Source organism: Phlebotomus papatasi, chromosome 2 (genome assembly GCF_024763615.1).
Source record: "Phlebotomus papatasi isolate M1 chromosome 2, Ppap_2.1, whole genome shotgun sequence".
NCBI lineage: Eukaryota > Metazoa > Arthropoda > Insecta > Diptera > Psychodidae > Phlebotomus > Phlebotomus papatasi.
In genome coordinates, this window is record NC_077223.1 from 29,766,855 (window position 1) to 29,788,480 (window position 21,626).

General features: G+C 32.4%; 1 protein-coding gene across 20 annotated transcripts in view; it reads right to left on the reverse strand.

Annotated features, from left to right (window-relative positions):
• The window catches only part of LOC129803415 (coiled-coil domain-containing protein CG32809), a 207,679-nt gene that overhangs the window by 116,470 nt on the left and 69,583 nt on the right, over positions 1-21,626 (reverse strand). For all 20 annotated transcript variants that reach the window (XM_055849941.1, XM_055849950.1, XM_055849948.1 and 17 more), the window contains exon 3: positions 7,821-7,883. In XM_055849941.1, coding sequence (XP_055705916.1) covers positions 7,821-7,883 — 63 coding nt within the window. The remainder of the gene's footprint in view (positions 1-7,820; positions 7,884-21,626) is intronic.

Genomic DNA, 21,626 nt, shown 5'->3' on the forward strand with positions numbered 1-21,626 from the left:
AGTTTAATTAATTATCTATCTTATGGCTAAGAAATGACGAACTAGCTCTCTGCAAACAAAGAGAAAATTTACTTTGATTGAAGGTTCACTCTATGCGAACCATGCCAACATTCCCCTATACCAAAAGAAAAGAGAAATGCAATATCCAATGTACTTCTCTTACTCTTGCAGGATGTTAAAAAAAAAACTAATTAAAAAATTACTGTATTAGAATCCTCAGACACAAAATATGAGGATTCAAAACAAATTACATAATAATAATATAATATAAATATAAATACAAATAATAATATAACTAATGAATCCATGATACAAAGAGCAAAGAGCCTAATAGAGACACAATAAGATGGCAAAGCCCATTACAACTATACATTAGCGGTCCTGCCAAAGAATCATGTAATGTATTTAAACTCAAGCCTAAATAAACCTGTACACTAGTAAAAATAAAAGGATCAAATTTATCCAAATTTGATCCCTTTGAAAAAGATGGATCAAATTTCGAACTCTGAATGCACATTTATCATATTAGAATGTTAATTTGATCCATCCTATGCAAAAGGACCAATTTCATCCTTTTATTTTTACCAGTGTAATGTAGTCTTATTCCAAAACCTTGATTTGTTGCTAAGGGAGACCGGGGCAGAAATAGCCACATATAGAATTATATAAAGTGGTATCTTATATTGTACCTTAGATGGAATATTGAGAAAAACAATATTTATTTGCAGAAAATACCTCCCTTGTTATTCATTGGAATATTTATTAGCCTGATAGGGGGAGGCTTTGATCGTTCGCACATACGCTACCTTCAGACACTTCATATTTCTCCCATATTCCTTTATGAATCTCACATATGGCTATATATTGTAATAGCTAACCTTAAATCCCATCTTTCCTGAAAAAATTGAGAGTCTAATCCTTTTTTCCTAGTTTCAGGAAACAAAAAATAAAAACAGGTCCAAAACTGTAATTTTGCTGTGCAATATTTCATACGATTGTGCAGAATTAATATCACTTTTCTGAAAAACTACTATCACAAAGGGTAGAAGGGTTATTAGGAATCAGATTTATGTAAAAATCTTTTAGGCTGAACAGGCACTTTTTGTGGGTGGAACAAAATTCACAAACTTGACTCAGATTCATCGATCGCATATAGAAGACTGCTTCTTTCAGATATTTTCCAGGAAACTTCATTTTAGATACGATCCCTCATATTCACATCTATTGTAATCTACCGATTTGATCCACCACTAAAAAGGAAAACTTAAAAATCGTAAAGTTGATAAACAAGAAGTAATTTGACTCAAATAGGCTGCAGTTGAGTAATTATTAAGCAATTTTGCATTTCTTTGATATAAAAATATTTTTCAAGCTTGCACAAACTGAATGTGCAATGAAAGAATCACATCTGCAATAAGCTCATACAGTTTACAACTGGTTTTTTGACAATCTTTGACATAACCTCACTATTGTGTTGTTTTGCATGACAAAGAAAAGAAATTGTCCGTGAGAAGCTGTTTTGTGAAAATTTTAGCTTGTTCACCTGCTGAAGCTCAATATCTGAGCTAAATCCCGATTCCTGCAGCTGCAGGAACAGAGAAATCTTCAATGGTGCGCATTCAAACGTTTTTGTGCATATCCGGCTCCGTGGAGGAATGGTGGAATCTTGTGTGGTCTTCTCGCTTGCAGAGTTTTAGTCAATTTTTAGCTTTAAAAACTTATTGATTCGTGTAAATTTGGTGATATTTGGACTTTTCAAGAAAGTATTCATCAGATTCAACCGTTTCCGGAGTGAAATTCTCGTAGAACCAATCAAAAAAATGGTTTTTAATGTCAATAAAACATCTCTCAGAAAAGTTCCAAAAAAGTGATATTAAAATGTTTTATTCTATATAAAAATGGTTTAATCAAGTAGATTAGAGTTCCCTTTAAACAATGATGTGCAACTTTTAGTGTCCGGTGCAAAATTTACGGTGAAAATGGGGTGTTCAATGATGGCGTGAATCGTGTGCGATAATAGAAACTTGATTCATCTATCGGATAAATCGCCATTAAATGTTCATTTTCCTCTGGAGGAAAATCTAAGGATTTCCTGGAATTTTGTTTGGTGGGATTATAAACCTTATAAGTAAGACATTTTTTTGGCATAGTTGGAGAATCCATACAGTTTGCATGGTAGTCAGAAAAAATCACTGAACTTGAACATCATTTTTGTATGCGAAAGTTCAAAGCCTCCCCCTACAAACATTTTTTCCGTTATTTTGTTATTTTTAAGTTTTCATTTGCTAGAAAAAACATTTTTGTAGTAAATCTGTACGAAAAATTAAAAACAAACATGCTTACATCGGGAATCGTATGGTATATTATTACTTTGTGGATTCTCAGGAGAACCTTTGTCATCCCAATTTTTTTTTATTCCGCGGAAATGCTGCCGAATCGGCAGACCGGCACGAGATCGCGAGACGAGATTGACAAATTTTATTCAGAACATGAAGTAGTACACAGTGTTGGCGGAAATTTAGCCATAGCTAGAACCACTTATCTCGTGCAACATTCTAATTTGTATTAATTCGAAACATTTTCCCTTATTTTAAGGAATGAAGCAAAATAATCGTTATAAAATATACTATTAACCAGCAACCAGTCAAAAGCCTATTCGGTTCCGCTCCTAAATTACCTCTCAGGAATAGATAAGGTTAGCATGGGTAGTTTTTTTTTACTTTTCTCAAAATTGACCTAGGCTATTTTGTTCATTTTCGGATATGTTTTGGATGTAGTCGAGGTAGTCCAGCCGATTATTTCGTCCTTAGACACTTTTGAATTATTCAAAATCAAAGGGTCTAATTTAAATCCGATTTAGTCTAAAAATGTGAATGACTTTTTAAAATACACTCTTCTTGAAAAATTTTCAACTTGAAGATGGTTTATAGTTAATAATTGTTAATAATTCCGAAAAAAAAGTATAAGACCAAACTCCTTCTTGGGAGTTCGAGCAGCTTGCAAAGCCTCGGACGGACGCTTTGTCACCCCTTTTTATCTCAATCTATCTCTTTTACATATCTGTTACATACATTCTATTAAAACTAAAATTAAGGGCAGAATCACATTGACAGTAAGGTGCTCACCGTATTTCACAAATTTACGCATTTTCATTGCAATTCTTACGCAAATTCTCGATTACAGTATTACCTTATCTCATACTCGGTGGTACTAGGTTAAAAAAAATTGAAGAAATAAAACGAAAATTCGATAAACGGTGAGCAAAAAAATTGTACGATTAATTTCTCTTACAGTTTTTTTTGCTCACCGTTTATCGAATTTTCGTTTTATTTATTCAATTTTCTTATATTATTTTCACCTAGTGCCACCTAGTATGGGATAAGGTAATACGGTAATGGAAAATTTGCGTAAGAATTGCTATGAAAATACGTAAATTAACGAAATACGGTGAGGCTACAGCGAGCATTTTATTGTCAACGTGAGTCTGCTCTAACTCGATTAAATCATTCGTATAATCTATCACCAATACCGAGATATTGCTAATACAATTCTAACAACAAAATTGCTGGATATTTGGAGGATAATGGACTTACATATTTGTCTGAATAAAGGGAACGTGATTTTGCATATTTTTATGTCACTGAACGTGCAATAAGAACACCAAACACCACTTTATTATAAAACTATGGTAGTAATGAATTCATACACAGAAAATATCTGCATGTACTATCTTATAATGATCTGCTTTTTATAAATATTCGCAAAAGTCTGTTCTATATAATTTTTTTAATTTAAAATTGATTAAAACAAATTTAAAATTGAAGATAATATAAAAATGTTGGTACTTAAATTAAAAAAAAATGAAAAAAAAAAACAAAATATCCTATTTGTATCTGTACAATTCTAATTTGAATGAAGTATTTCGAACATTAAACACTGCGCAATTTTTCCATTTCCTGGTACAAATTACATTGAAAATTATCCATCAATTATCCTACTTTCAGGAAACAATAATTAAATTTGTTCTTCTTTGTTGCACGCAAAATACCAATTTATAAATTGCAATACACATAAAATTTCTAAAAAAAAGAATCAATTTTGTGAGCAAATAAGTTTTTATCCAGTTTTCAAACAATCACAAGGGATTTATTATTTTAAAACATTAGGTGGAAATGATTATACGAAAGTAAAAAGTCAATAATGTTGAGGAACTGAAAAAAAAACAATTAGAGCTTTTAAAAAAGCTTTTATGTATGTGGCAGAGCTTATGACCAGGTTTTCCTAGAATACATAAAGTGTGTTTCTCCTTCTGATGATTCATCAGAATATCCTAAACATTCTAATATTAACTCTGAATTTAGAGAGAACGAAATGTTGTTCTCGCTTAAGCTTAAGAGACCTAAGAGCTTTTCTGTGGGTTCAGTAACCTAGAGAGATTGTTTAACAAAGCTACAGCCTCGTTCAAACACTGGATTTGTGAACTAAAGATTTCAGAGAATTTCCCCTTTTTACAAAAACAGAGAACCAAAATTATTATCAATACAATGAACTTCAATTTCATTTGAAATCTTCTTGTACCTCTCTGGTGTAAAAGACAATAGGGCTTTCAAAACAAGTAGCTAAAACTAGTCGTTCCTACGTAAATTTTAGTAAAATTCAGATTTTAAATCAGACTATAAGGCCATTGAAGGTTATATGAATGAAAATGGAAAATCATTGATAATAAATAAAATGTAAAACTTTCTAATTGAGGATATATTCTACGACCATCAATTTGTCAATCTTCTTAAAAGATTATTGTCATTTGCAGGCGATGAAACTCAAACAGCTCAAAAAGGTATTTTTGAAAAGAGGGTGGTGTGCAAGGGTACTCAATTTGTTCGAGAAAGTTAGTATTATTATGTCAAGTAGGAGTCATAATCTGCATTTACTCTGGATCGTACGTGCACGCTGGCAATTAATTCAATTTTGTATTCTGTGTGAAATTCAAATAGGCAATTTCTATTTATGACAAGTACTAGAACTGTATTTTTATTTTAAGAAATGGTAATACCAATACTAACTATAAAATGGTCAGATCCTTCTTTTGCTACAGATAAAAACATTGGAAGATTTTATTTGATGATGTATTGAAAACGACTTAGTCAAGGACATTAAGGGGATTCGCTTAACAATAAAAGCCATTACGAAGACGAGAAGTCGTTCAGGAAACATGATTTAGTAATTCTTCAAGAAAAAGGACCCTTAGAAACAAAAAAAAAAAAACTACGAAAATTCCAAAGGTAAGGATTTCATACGAATTTATTGTAAAACGCTGACATTTACTTAAAAAACTTTTCATGGACAGGTAGGATGTTCAAGTAATAATCTAATGATCTAGATATTCAGGTAATGAACTATTATCGCAACTGCAGTCATGCGATGCCTCTTGGCGGTAGGTACACTTTATTAATTAATGGAAATTATTAGGAATATAAATCGATAGGGGGAAGTGGGGCACCTCTGAAATGAGGTACCTTTAAAATCGGACTTTTTCTCCTATTTTGAAAAGAAAGGAGAAAAACTCCAATTTCAAAGTTGCCCCACTTCTACCTATTCGGGGTAAAAAGTGTTTATTATCTAGCTTATTATTTATATAATAAAATGAAGCTTATTTATAAAACAGACAGATAGATAAATATGTTAAGATCTCACCCCAGTATACAATGGTTCAATAATATGAACCAGAAATGCCAGCGAGGGGTAAAGATACCGAGACAGAAGTTGCTGTTTGGTTCTACTGAGAGTCTAAAAAGGACTATCAGAGGGTTAACACTGCGTCAACATTGCATAAAACAAACGTAGTTGTAATTCTAATTAAACGAGCGTCAAAAGTAAAACATGTATGGCCAATTTATTTTTTAATACCATACGGATTTGTTTGCACTTCGACCTAACTTCGGTCCCTGCTGTTCGTAAGCTTACACCTTTTTAAATGTAAAATTAACATGAAAAAGAGTAACTTTAACCCATAATACACCTAAAAAGCATAATATTTACACCTATTTCGGATCAATAATGTAGGGTAAAATTAACATTTCCGGAATGTTATTTCAACTTTTTCGGATATCTCTGAGTGTACCAAATGGAAATCTCAGTGGTGCAATAGGCAAGACCGTTGAGTATCGAGCGGAAGAGATATCTCACTCGACTCGCAAAGTTATGAGTTCGAGTCTCGCCGGGTGCAAGCAACTGAATATTTAGAGAAAAAAAACATTTTCACATGGAATAAAACGTAATAAAATGCACCGCCTCTGCCTAACAACTCCGGTCCGGGAGCATGAAAGGAGCATTCATATTGCGGGAAGGTGCTCCCGGGCCAATCCACGATCAGTAGATTTTTCCAATTAGGGATATACGACAACATGATTGAATTGTGGGTTGATTGAATTGTGGGGGTCTCAATGGCGCAATAGGCAAGACCGTTGGTTTTTGGGCGGATGAGATCTCTGGCTCGACTCTCACAGTTGTGAGTTCGAGTCCCGCCTCGTGCAAAGATCTGAATGTTTAGAAAAAGACATTTTCACTGTGATATAACGTAATAAAAATGCACCGCCTCTGCCAATAAAACTCCGGGAGCATGGAAGAAGCATCCACATCACGGGGAAAGCGCTCCTGGGCGGTCTACACATGGACTTAGCGGATTCTTCCAACACGAGATACAACAGCAACAATAAAACATGATTAAATTGTAACAAGTATTCCGACACGATTAATAATAATTGAATTGTAACAATATATCCCAATACGATTAATAAAAATCTACCATATCCGATCGGTAAAGTCCGTAACGACTATCCTTAAGTTATTGAATTTAAAGAAAGCTTATCTTACGAACAGCAGAGTATCAAACTTACCCCCATATCTACGGTAATGTATGCGTGATATCATTTCAACAGACGCAATCGAAGAAAACTAAAACTTCTTCATAAACTTCCCCATAATATCCTATTTAAGTGCAAAAAAGAGAAAAATGCGAATTAATGAATAAAGTATCAGTTGTCATAAACTTAATAGGAAATTCATCTTGCAACAAGAAAAGGAGTTAGGGTTTATTTAAAAAAAAATCTAAAGTTTGATTAAAGATTCAATAAAATAAAATGAAAATAAAATAAGAGGATATTTCATAATCTTTTGATTTTTCTTTCGTTGCTCAAGAATAATTTTATAAACTTAAGTTAATGCAATTCAACTCTGAAAAGTTTATTTCAGACATTTCAGAGATTTTCTTTTAAAACTATGTTCACTTTTTTTTTAAAAAGAAAATATGTCATCTATGTATAATTTTATGCCGCAAAATACAAAAATATGTAAATTTCAGGAAAACTTTGTGACACTTAATTAACTACGCTCGAAGCTTTCTGCTTCTACGCTTTCTGTGCAAACCACTCCCAGACTTATTCACCATTTTCTCTCCCAGTCGCAATTCCCACAAATCCCTTTATATTATGTATATTTTCATCTTTTATTGCGCGGAAGACAGGATTTGTGCTAACCGATTTTCTTTTTTCATCATACACTGCATTTCTCTATATTTGACTTTTCATGTGATTTAATTTAATTGAAATATCACAAGGGAAAATTGTACATCCTGCCTCATCAAGTTTTTTAGCAAAATATGCACACTACTGTAATATATTGGCATTATTGTAAAATTGAGCATTCAATGGGGAAATTGCAATGAGATCAAATCAAGAATAATCATTGGTGATAAGTCAAATTTCATTGATTGGTCTTTTCGAGAATCAGACGAAATTTCTCATCATATTTTACAAACTCACCTTGCTCCTGCTGCTGTGCTCTGCTTCCAGAACTTCCGCCCTTTTCATTTTGCCAGTCTTCTTCTGCAAATAGAAGAGAAGCAAGAATATGTTACTCATATAATATTACTTAGTCGAATTCTTGAGTTGAAATATGAAATTACTGAACTATGAATAAATATTAGATTCGCTTTGAATGCATATTTCGCAAAATACTTCATATATTAAATATAAAAAACTTATATTAATCATCAGATACTGACAATATAGACAATGGATTAAGCAATTTTATATTAATGTTAGTGGAAAAAAAATTTATTTTGCAAATTCCTCAGAAAAATTTCTTAAATTTTTAAACATTAGTGAAAGTCCATTAATGAAAGCCCATCAAGCCTAACAAAAGGTGAAGCTATTTTTCAGTTTTCCTTGTAAAAATTTTGCAGATATTGCTCCACGACTTAAACAAATTTGCTCGTAGTTTTTATACTATTTCGGCGAACATTATGAAATATGTATTTTTAGATAGCTTTTAATACAAGATTTCGAAATATATCAGACTGATAAGTCAATTTTCTTTAGGAAAAAACTTGCCAATAGTCCTCAGTGCCTCTATGCAAAAACGTATGGAAAAATGAAATGTTGAGAGGCCCCTGGATTGAACAGACTTCTGTTCGTTTGGTATGTAATCCCAAAAAATTTTGTGTTTGTGCACAGAGAGCGACAATCAGAACAAGTGATTCCCAACCCACAAATTTAACACAAATAGGGACAGGAAAAACTTCCTGCCTCCATCTAGGCTTGAACTGGATGCCTTTGGCTGTCTAGGCGAATGCTCTACCAACTGAGCTATGGTGGCACTGGCTCTAATTGTCTTTGCCACAGATCTCAACCAATTGACATGTGCACTTCAACTCGTTTTCGACTCACTACGAGCCTTGAGAAACGGTATCATGCGTGCAATTGAACCAGCAGACCATGTTTTCCATGGAGAATTAATTTATTGTGAAAGTGATTGAAAAGACTTCTGTTCGCTTGATACGTAATCCCAAGAAATTTTGTGTTTGTGCATAGAGACCGACAACCAGAACAAGTGATTCCCAACCCACAAATTTAACCGGAATAGAAAATTTCTTTCACAAGCAGACTACATTTCATTTCCTGCTCTAATTTTAATTCAGTTATCCAAAAAAGACCAAGCAAAAACAAATTTTGATGGAACTTAATAATTTCCAATGCTCACCCCATAATAAGGGTTTTCAGAAATAAATGTGCAGCAAAATGTTCTTTCACATATTTTTGAACCTAATAGGATTATGAAGTACATTCACTATTATAGAATAATATTCCCATAAATAGGTGAGTAATGTTCACTCTATGTTTTATGTAATATAAGCGGAGAACAAAAAAACAATTTCATGTAATACTTCATTAATTTTATTAATATTCATTCTTTTCAATAGAATCGGTTTAATTTCATTGATTATTAGAATTTCAATTACAAGATAATAATATGATATGATTCATAGAATTTTAATTGAAAATAACTTTATACCAAACCGTTTTGGACATTTTCATAGAAATGAGCTCTAACTTAAAAATCGTAGTACAAGTTTTTCTTTTTATAATGTTTATCGAAGTAAGTGTCGACGTTTGATCTGCAAACAATACTCCCCTTTGGTCAGACAAACTATAAGCCAAAGGAAATAGGAATATCCTTCTCAAATTTATCTCACAAGGGGATAAATGAAAAGCATTATAGGAAGTATATTCTCAGCTAATAGGACGAAATTGAGTTCTGTGATGGCAAAGGAAGAACATTCAAGTGGAATAAGTTAATTTATGATCTCAATAAATGCAACCATTAACTAAATGTAATTGAAAGAAATGATAACATTAATTTAAAAGGAAGTAACATCGAAAAATTAGGGAATAAAATACCTGAAGAAAGCGACACACAACCTTTGATAACGAACATTTTTGAGAAAGTCAATCTTCTTCCTCAATTCACTAAAGCTTTCAATTCTCTCTTTCTTAGTTTATCAACATATTGAGTTCCATTTTTATTCTAACTTTCTTGTGACTTCATTGGAAAATAAAACATAAAATACATTGTATCACTTCAATTGAAATTTATTTTACTATTTTTTCAATTGGAAACTTTGATTTCAACACGAAAAGTGCACTGTAAACTTTGTCCATTTGTCACAATCTTTTCTTTTAGTTTACCAAATAAGCATCAACTTTTTTTTTCTTCCTTTCTTTTGCCTTCCAAACTTCTTTACACTTCACTACAATCCACTGCTTCTGTAATATGTTCTACACTAAATAAACATAAATATCTCTACCCCTAATTCTCTCTCTTCCGTATCTCCAATAAAATGTATTTTCTCCTTCCGTTTGCACCAGCAAATAAACATCACATGGCATCGGGAGTGAAAAACTATATAAGCATAAAAAAAATCCAGGAAAAATAAGCAACTTTTTATCGCATGGTTGGAAATTTTTTGCTACATTTCGGCTACATCTGTATCCTTCACACTTGTTAGGATAAAATTGCAAATTTTCATCTATGAACTTTCTTTTTCGATTTCAGCAAACTGACAATCATGCTGTCCCTGGTATGATAAATTCGATTTCAAATGGGGTAGGGTAGTTTTTAGGAATGAAAGTCTTTTATAAGGACGCGCTTACCAAACAGTCAGTATTTTTATCAGTATTATATAAAAATAACACCGCTCATTAAAAAAATTATTAATTTATCTCAAAATTTAATGTTTTCAAAAGCCATGCATCGTTAAAACCACCCCACCATTCCCTACTTTATATGTTAATAGATTTTTATGTTCACAAATACCTATTCAAAGATCAAAAAAAGTTTAATTTGAAGTTCGCGTGTCTACCGCCCTATCGCAAATATTTTATATTATTGTTTGAATTCACTGAGAGTTCAATATATAGGTTGACTGGAAAGTTTACTTAATGGGATTTATGAATAAAATGCAGAATTATTAAAAAAAAGGGGTCGCAAAACGTTCCAGGCTTTGCGAAATGCTCGAACTCGTGACTTAGATGCTATCGCAAAAGTACTTTCGCATCATTTACCGTTTACCGGTTCTCAACCGATTTGAACCGAATCATAAATCTCTCAAAAGATTCCCCAAAATAGTTTTTAAAAGTAATAGGATTAATTTTTAGATAAAAAAAAATTTATCGGTTATGAACCGCTTCATTACCGATTCAAAACCCATTGGAACCGGTTCAGTTTTATAGGAAATTCCAAGATCTTTCCAACGAGCCCAAACAGGGTATGGGCCAATTCATCCAGTGCAAATTTGTTAGTTCATTTCCAAATCTCTAGGAATTCTTTAATTTTCTGATAGGGCAAGGTTCTAAGTTCCGGAGATAATCCAGGTGGTAATCCTGGTGATCAAAAAATTGCATTTTTCAAGATAAAAAGTTAAACATTCTATGAGCTCCATCTAAAACTCTAAAAATTACCGAATCGGCTTTATCGATTCCGATTGGTAATGGATCGTTAAAGTACTGATGAATTATTTGTTTTGTAAGCCAACTTGTAATCGATCAAAATTGATTTTTACATGACTTATTAACTATTTTAAACACATAATAAATTAGTTTATATAACGAAAGTTGTTAAAATATTTTCTTTTGGAGTACAATACAACTCTAGTAGTGTAAACGCGTTTAGCGGTAAAGTTGCAGTCGTCTGTTTATTGTAATTATTAGGTTTCTCGTTGAAAGTAGACTTAATTGGCTCAATTTCTTGTTTTAATAAAAAGTAGTGTAAAAATTCAACTTTCACTCTGTAATTTGACATTTTATTTTAATATTATAGAACTTTAACCCATTCCTTACCATGGTATTATACATCATACACAAATTGAGTGATTTTAGATAATTTATTCCTGTCCAACTTTTATCCGAATTGCTGTCGGGAATGGATTTTTTAGTAGCTTTAGTTCTTCAATTACTTGGGAAAAATGGTCCGACAGAGATGAAAATACATTTTGTTATTGTTTTCTTGCTTCGTGGAAGATCATGCAAAATTTTTGCTCAAAATGGCGGACGAAAAATTCGACATCCCGTCGAATTTGTTAAAATTGGCCTTCATCCTCTTTCCTGATTTGAATTCTAGTTGCCAATTTGTTTTATTGGATAGTTACTCTATCAAACTCAATAAAGTTTGTAATCAATTAAGGCACAGAATTTAAATTCAGCGACCGTTAAGACGTGTGTTTGACAGGGGCTCCCTGCGCCCCAATAATAGATAATTTTTTTTTCTTCTCAAAAAATTCATCTATTAATCTGTAGGAAACTAATCCCAAAATATGAACATTCTATCTCAAGTATTTCTGGTACATTGACTGAATGGGTTAAACGTTTATAGATTGAAGGTACACTGCACGTTATACTGGTATTGCAGTGAAAATTTTCAAATCTAAAATTTTAAAACAGAATTTACGTCCAATAGCTTGCATTTGCACAAATTGTCAGTAATATTCCTAAAGACCAAATGAATTGCGATACGATTTTTGATTTACGTTAACTTTCATCCAACTATTAAACAAGAACATCGCATTATTCTTTTTAAAATTTACTAAGTATTTATAGATTTTTTTGTAAGAAATTTTATTCATTGCAACATTATTTCCACAATCTCCACAATATTCAATTCATTTTGAATTAAAATAAAGTGCAATTTTAATTAAACAGAAGTACTGTATATGTAGAATCTGTCGCATAGTTGCGAAAACTGTTTTGAAAATTGATTATCCTATTCATTCATGAAAATAGTAGCGAGTGAATGAGATTCTTCAGCAAGTAAATTGCATTTTAGCCAATTAAATTTCCAGGAAGGAAAAATAGACGTTTTACATGGAGATTAATTGAAAATTTTATGAGATAACAGCTTCTGCAAACAAAAATTCTCATTTTCCCAACAAAGCTTTCCCTTTCACTTGTGAAAATTAATTTTCCATTACATTAAATATTGCATAAGAAAAAAAGTTAAATCTAAAAATAAGCAATGTTGTCGTTTTCGAGCTGGAAGCATTGAAGATAAAAACAATGTTTCGTCCGAATGGAGGAAAAAATGCACATTTGAGAGCCAAAAAGCTTTAAGGGTCGGGATAACAACAATGTTAAATTCAAATATATAATCTCTTTGAATTTGGTAGATAATGAGATTTAGATTGGGACGCTATATATACACAAGACTAACTCAAATTCAAATTGTCTTTTTCCGTGTTTGGCACTTTTTCCCCAATTTCCGGCATTGTTGCAACTTTAATGAAGAGCACACTTAACACAGGAATTACATGCCACAGTTGTTTTCCATCGTATAACTGTTTCAACGGACAAATCAGAAATCCCATTAAATCCTCATTATTCCTCAACGAGAAGCGTTCTGGAGCGCTATTCTTCAAGTACGTGAAGAAAAGCAGTTGGAAACACACAAAGGATGAAGAAAAAAAATTGAGAACTTTCCGAGATTATTAAAGCCCAAATGTATAATCGCATTTTAAGTTCAAATGCATAAATTTTGAATGTGAAATGAACAAAGTCAGAGTTCAAAACCAAATTATTTACTATACTCTTTATGCTGTCGTGCCTCTAAAATTGTACACGTACACTCTCTTTTGAAGACAAAAGCAGATAAATAAATCTCAAAGCTTTTCCAGGAAAATTTTCCACGTGGTTGGAATAGAGTCTTTGAAATATCGAATCAGGGATAAATCCGCTTGGTATTTGTATACAGAGAAAGTACTTTATCAGGCATTAATTCCAACACAATTCTGTTAAATACAAACAATTTTCAGAGCTTATTTTGAAGATAAGTAAAGCTTAACGGAAAATTTAATCTTCGTCAAGGTTCTCAAAAGGAAGTTTACTATTGGTACACTGAGAAAAATCCGAAAAAGTTAAATAACATTCCGGAAATGTTTATTTTACCCTGCAGTATTGATCCGAAATCGGTGTAAATTTTATGCTTTTTAGGTGTATTAGGGGTTAAAGTTACCCTTTTTCATGTTAATTTTACCCTTAAAAAGGTGTAAAATTAACATTAAAAAAATGTTGATATATTTTTACACCTAAAAAGTGTTAAAGTTATGAAAAAAAAAAGTTAATCGGACCCCTGTTTTTCTCAGTGTACAGATCGAGAAACTTCAACGAGAAAGTTAAAATTTAAGATAATTTTCGTACATTTTTATTCATCTTAACCAAACTATTTTTAACCAAAAAGACTGAACTTAGGAAAGACAGACACTTAAAAAACAGCTGAACTTAATATTTTTTTTCTGATCCATAGGGGAATTCTGTAACAGTATGAGAATGTCATATGACCAATTCTAATTTTTTTATAGGATAAATTCGGAAGAAGTAATCAAAAATTTGTCTCATATCAATTACTAAAAGCTTCATTAAGCTGCTTTCAATAGCTATTCGATGCTCACTAGTCTTTATTGTTGTCCTACTCTCGAATTTATCACGAAAAATTGTCATATGACATTGTCATACTATTACAGAATTCCACTCCTAAAGCTGTCTTTCATAGTCCGACTTTCCGTGTGTCCGACTTTTAGTAAAGTGGCCTATGTTTCAAAATTAACGGTTTAAAACAGTCACCAGCGCCTCTCGTGAGAGATAACAGCGCCCTCATATGGAAGAAATACTTGTTGCTGCGAGTGTAAATAAATTTATGATGTTTTTTTTTTACTTGCATTTCGCAGTAATGGCATCTACATACTAGAGAAATTTATGTCCATATCAAAGCAAACTGCCTACACATGTGAAGGTACAACTATCAAATATGGACATAAATTTCTCCAGTGTTTAGAGGCCGTAAGACAAAAATACACAATGATTAACAATGAACCCATTAAAAATTAAGTCTAAGTAAAATCACTAATTAAAATTCCATAGAAAACAAATAAATGTGAGCGAGATGGAAAATCATTAAAAAGCGCTTTTTTGGCTGCTTTGATAAATAAAAAACCCCAAATAAAATTTCATTTCTCAACATTTTTAGTAATATTGCAAGGAGTAAAAAATTGAAAGTTGAATATTTGCTGAAATAAAAATATACATTTTTTTATCCTAAATTTTAATGCTTAAAGACCTCTACACAGACGGAATAATTTTTGTCTAAGATTACTTTTTTAAGGAAATCGTCTACAATGCTGTAGTCAAAATTCTGTCAAAAATGTAATTTTTGGCAATAATTGCTCCCAATGTGTAAAAGCCTTAACGAGCAATAACTTTCGTTTTGTAAACATGTTTTGGAAACTACGTATGAGACTGAACGAGATAACTATAGAACTAGATGTCATTCACCATCACAGAAACATCAAAAACTTGTTTAAAAAACAAAATTTATTGTGAGTGCGATACTAAGTATTAATACGACATTTGAATACGCAGTTTTGTGAATTTTCAGATCATTCATTTAAACATTGCAATTTAATGCACTCGACCTAATATGATATCATACATTTGGACGTAAGTGCATTTTCATACAGACGACAATGACAAAGTTTAACTTTGAATTTTATGTCATTTTTTGCACCCTCAATCATGACGATAAACAAATAAGAAGCAAAAGAAAATGTTAGAGGTGTAAGATAAAAAGAATCACGTGAAGTTTGCTTTCTGCACAAAAAAAATTGAAAAGAGGCGAAAAAAAACTTTTCCACTTTTCATCACTTCTTCAACTTTTATCCATTTTTAACGTTTTCCCCTCTAAATTGACACACATCCCTCCACTTTTATATTATTCAAGGTGTCTCTTATTTCTCTACCGTATAGCACCATTTCGAAGAGGAAATTGCGAAAATACGATCAGTGCTGAGAGCACACCAAATAAATACTGATAGAGAAATTCCACCCGTACATATAGAACACCGAGTCCAGACAAAATCCATCTGTGCTTTCGCTCCACCACTGACTACCGGAGACTATATACATAAATCGTGCACATGAAGAGTAAGGAGAGAATGATAAATGAGCCACTCATGCGTCCTAGAGCATAAAACCTCTTTTCTCACACGCGGAATATCCAAAAGGGAAGAGTCAAATATATAGATGATACCATTAAGGACGAAAGGGATGGAATGAAAAAGATTGCCACTGTGATTGGTATTTGGTGGAAAATTTTAATTGTCCATGATGATATCAGATGATTATCGAATGAAACATCTTAAACTTTTAGACTGGCTCCCCTTCTCTTTTAAGGGTGCAGCCTCCATTAGAAGGTATAAAGATGTAAACACATTGACTATGTAAATAAATTGTAATGTAATACATTTGCTTAATGTGAACTCAAGACTACGAATTTATGCTTAAAATTCCGGACTTTAATTGGTTCAGGAACTGATTAATTATACACCGAGAAAAATTTGGATGGTATTTTCTACAAATCGTGTCTTTAAATTCTACTATCTGAAAAGATAGTAGAAAATACCATCCTCCATAGAAACTTTCCTTTAGAATTTACCATCTTGACATTTTAAAATTTACTATCCTATGGATAGTAAATTCTAACAGCCGGATGGTAAAATTTACTATCCTCATTTAGATTTTACCTTGACCTCTCTTAGATTCTAATATCCGGGAAGTAAATTTTACTGGCCGCATATTAGATGTTAAAATTTAACTGGAAGACAGTAAATTTTAACGGAGGATAGTAATTTAGATTGAAATTACCATCCAAGCCAGTAAAATTTGCCATCCTGCTGTTAGAATGTCATTTTGGAATATCGTGGGTGCCGATGCAACGGTTCCCGATATGCTTTGAATACATTATAGCAATTCGTGGCGCAGCTGGAAGATGCTGGACTGTCATCACAAAGGTCGCGTGTTCAAATCTCGGCGCAGTCGTCAATTTTCACGCACCAAAATGGCTTGAAATACAGAGAATATCATCCAAGAAGGGCCCCAAGCCCTCAAACAATGGCCAAGAAGCAATGAAAATAGGGAAAAATGAATTTTTCCGACATTTTTCATTCTAATATCCGGCTAGTAAAATTTACTATCCTGCCAGTAAAATTTACCATCCGGCTAGTAAAATCTAACATCCGGGGATATTAGAATTTACCATCCGGCTATTAGAATTTACTATCCATGCAATAGATTCTACAATTTTTGACAGTCCAATTTAATATCGCGTTTGCTGGGTGACTTTTTTACTATCCGGCCATTAGAATTTTGTATGGAGGATGGTAAATTTTACCATCCACATTTTTCTCGGTGTAGAGTAGAGCGTTATGCCCTAGACAGACTTACGACTTAAGCCGAGAGACGCCCTTATGTAATTATAATCAAAATAATGATTTGACTAAATTTCCATCAGCTTTCCACTAAGCCGTTTCTCGGCTTAAACCGAGAAACGAATTAGCAAGAAACTGATGGAATTGTAATCTAATCATTATTTTGCTTATAATTACGATAAGCCGTCTTTCGGCTTAACTCGTAAGTGTGTCTAGCAATAGAAAAATAAATGAGCTATGAAGCTTCTTTTCTCTATGGTACACGCCCTCTAGTGAGCTTTTAAGGCTTGTGTACACATTGAAAGCCATTATCGTCAAAAAGTGAATTTTTGACGGAAATTTGTCATTTCTATCTACAATAGTCTAGGTTATCTTTTTTAAAGAAATTTTATGCGAATTTGTATTTGAATGAATGAAATTTATGATGGATTTAATTAAGATGAGTAATGGACACTAGAGAAATTTATGTCGATATTTGACAGTTTTCCCTGCACAAGCGTAAGTAATTTGCTTTAATATGGACATAAATTTCTCTAGTGTGTTGATGCTATTATACACCAATTCGTTAGAAAAATATCCAATATGAATAGTTGAATTTAACGATAGTTTATCCAGCTGAGAAAACATCATTAATAAGATATTTTTCTTACTGACTCTAACACTATAAATTAATACCTTATTGGTATTTTGAATAGATTCAATGTCGTTTACACACTAGAGAAATTTATGTCCATATCAAAGCGAATTCTCTACCCTTGTGTAGGAAAAACTCTTCAATATGGACATAAATTTCTCTAGTGTGTAGACGCCATAAGACTACTAAGTTATTAAACTAGTAAAAGATTTGAAGATGTATAATTCTGAACGGTCTTATACCGAAAATTTCCAGGTTATACTTCTTAAAATTCGTAGAATCCAAATTTTCCACTAAAGGCCTGTACATTGGGATAAATTTTCATAAAAATTGCATTTTTAACTGAATTTTGATACTTATACCTACAATAGTGCAGACGTATTCCTTAAAAAAAACGAACTTTTTACAAAAAATGCTCTCAATGCGTAGAAGCCTTAATAATGTATCTCATTTTTTGTTATAAATAAGCTCTTCCATTCCAAGAACAATTTCCAAAGAAAATTAGAACAGCCATAAGTTCAGTAATAAAAAAAAATAAATTTCGACGTTTTAAGCACAAGGGCATATGTTTGTATACCCTTACGGAAAATATTACACCAATATAGTACTATAGACCAAGGAGTAAAAGACGACATTAAATATAGACTAATCCACGAGGGAAACGTGTGAAATTCCATGTCGCGAAAATTCTATTAGATATTTTATTTATTTATACCAAAACATGTGAGTTTTCCCCGATTTCCCATATTTTCTAACACTGATAAATATTTTATAGATTCATAGAGTAGGGGAAAGTACTCTCCATTCGAACGTTCATGCCTTCGAATAATGTGAATTTTCTTTCATTTTCCCTAAGAGACTTACAGGTTTTTATTAAATTTTAGTTAGCTTATCATCAATTATTGATAATTACGCGATAGTAATAAGTTAGTTTCTTAGGAAAACTAAACAAAAAATCACATTATTCTAAGGCATGGACGCTCGAAGGGAGAGCACTTTCCCCTACAACCTTTCTGTTTTTCACACTTCCACCTTCAAGTTTTCTTAACATTTTCCTCAATTATTTTCTATATCCTTAAGGAAAATTAACATTCTACAGTTTTCCTCTCAATAAATTTTCCACTTTCCTCTTTTGCAAATTTGGTCCCTCTTTTGGACTTTTCTTTCACAAAATTCACTCCACGTGAACCTAAATCGTTCCACTCAATAATTTTCAACAAAAGGGCTACAATTGGTAAGTACACTGTGGCAATTATAGTCTCTATAGCATCTTTAGAGCAGGATATTTTCATTGATAGGTAATGAGGTATAAATCAGTATAAACAATTTACGACTAATTCTATGTGAACCCAATGATTGTAATAACAGTAAGTATGATAAAAGGAAATGAGAAATATTGGGAACATGATTTCTTGATCTATTTGTATCGCGCGAACGCGAACTTCATGAAAAAAGCAGAATGAGACAATCCTTTTACTTTTCCTTATCTAGAAATTTGCGTTCTCGGCCTCCAGCAGATCTTATTATTATTTATTTATTTATGTCGATGTACCGAGCTTTTATGTCACATTGTTTACATTGTCCAATTTACAAATTATTTATTCGATTTACAATGCTTCGTGAAAAAATATTCATTCAGGTGCTTTAATCTTTTGTACCGTGTGGAAGTCGACCTCACAACCATGCCAATCAAGTATAGTCAGGGGTCTAACCGCCCAAAATCTGAACAGTCGTACCAATTAAACCACGAGATTGCTTCTTAAAGAGTATTATTTTAAAACAGTCGCACGTCTGTTATTAGATTCAGGAGGAGCTAAACGGTTACAGTTAGAGACTTATAGTCGCAAAGAGGTTACTTCGTTATACCACACCTAGAACCATATTCACGCGGTCTTTATTTATTTTTCTTCTTTCCTTTCGTTTGCAAAAGTATGTTCCTCTATAAGGAGAACTTCAATTCAAAACACTTGAAACGATTTTTTTTAGTTTTAGAATTTCGAAAAAATAATTGATTACTTATATTAATGAAGGTGATCATTCCTTCTAATAACCTCACAAATTCAAAAGTAAAAAAAAAGATCAGAAGAAGTCATTTTTTTAAACCATGATAAGTGACTCAAAGAGGATTCCGTAAGATCTAGGACGGAAGGCTCTTCAATCGTTAGATCCGGGGGAGGGCTCCTATCGGTCAAAGGTCTGATCGTACGGCAGCCAATATTCATAATGTTTGAGTGGCGTCCATAGATCCATAAATCATTCCATAGATCGAAGTGACATTATTAGTAAAGAATTATTTAAATCTCTTTATACTCCTACTCTGTGTCTTGCCTTAATAGAATCCGAATATGGTTATCTTAGTGTAAAAATATCTTATTTAGAGTATTATTCTTGAATTTTAAAATAATAAAAAATCTCATATATTTCATTTGGGAATGTGTAGTGAAAACATTGCATTTCGCATCACAATAACAATTTAAAATTGATATAAATCGTTTTTGTTAGACGATGCAGTGTGAGGGGGAGGTTGTTCAGCTTCGTACTGAAAAGAGTTGTCCAAGACTTAAGATTTTTTACTGAATGCCACACAAACTAAATCAATTAGACCACTATGTCAAAATTCTCTCTTATATATTGGGTTCATAATTCCGCCTCACAAAATTCCTGGAAATCCTTGGTTTTTCCTCTACAGGAAAATGAAATTTTAGTGGCGATTTTTACGAAGCTGCCATGGTTTTCTCAGCTTCGTACAACATTTTGCCCACCCATGTAGGCCTCATTTTCCTCGGAAACATTGCACCGGACACAAAAATTTGGGCATCACTACATAGATATTACTTTCATTTACTTGTTTTCACCATTTGTAGGAGGCCATCACGCATTAAAAAATCAATTTTATGCTATTTTTCTAAGACATAATTTTTGACACTTGGAAAATCATTTCCCTGCATTCTGACAGCAGTCAAGTGCTTGGTTACGTGTGATTCTCTCATAATCATACCTGTTGTAATTCTTAGATTTTCTCTAACATCTCCAATCGGTCATACAGAATATATTTCGGACATAAACTGATTTCGAAAATGGCCAGCCACTAATTTAAAGTGAAATGTGGGAAGTTTCACATTTCATTTGAAACTCATTTAGTAACTTGGAAAAAAACTTTTACGAAGCTGCAAAACCTTCCTCTACATCGTAAAGACATAAAACATATGTCACAAATATGTCATGGAGCAGTTAAAACTTCAGATGAATAACCTTCTATCAAAGTACGATTCCATGAGAAATGGTTAAAATCAAGGAATACCATATTATTGCACTTAAGAGTTTTTAGTTCAGCAATCACAGTAGAATCCTAAATTCCATTAAATGTATTATATTAATTTCTATCTTGTTTTGGGTAATTGATACAAAGTTTAATTTAATCTTCTTTTACTCGAATGAAGTAAAAGCTTCTCAAATTTTAACAAATTTCCATTAATGATTTGTACAAACATTTTGTTGATCCTCATAACTATATAATTGTGCTTATAGAGCTCACCAACATGTTTTCCCTCTTGTTTCCATGCCACAGACCAATCAAATTAGATAATGATTAATGTGGAGACTGTGTCAAAGGGTTTTCCTGCAAACATAATTTGCTATATATCATCTTTTGGGGTGAAATTTTGTGGTATACCATGCGGTGAGAATTCAAATGACTTTGTGACCACTTTGAGATGCTTATTTACGTGGAAGGTATTTTGTGTGATGCACTCAATGAATTATTCCAGTATTTTGCATTTCCTTTGCTACCTCCTCTCCATACATTTTTGTCAAAGGAATCTTCCTTCACCTCCTTAAGCATTTGGCACAAAGGTAAAAATTGCAATTTTATCACCTTTTCCTTCCTCAAGCCACACACACAAAGGA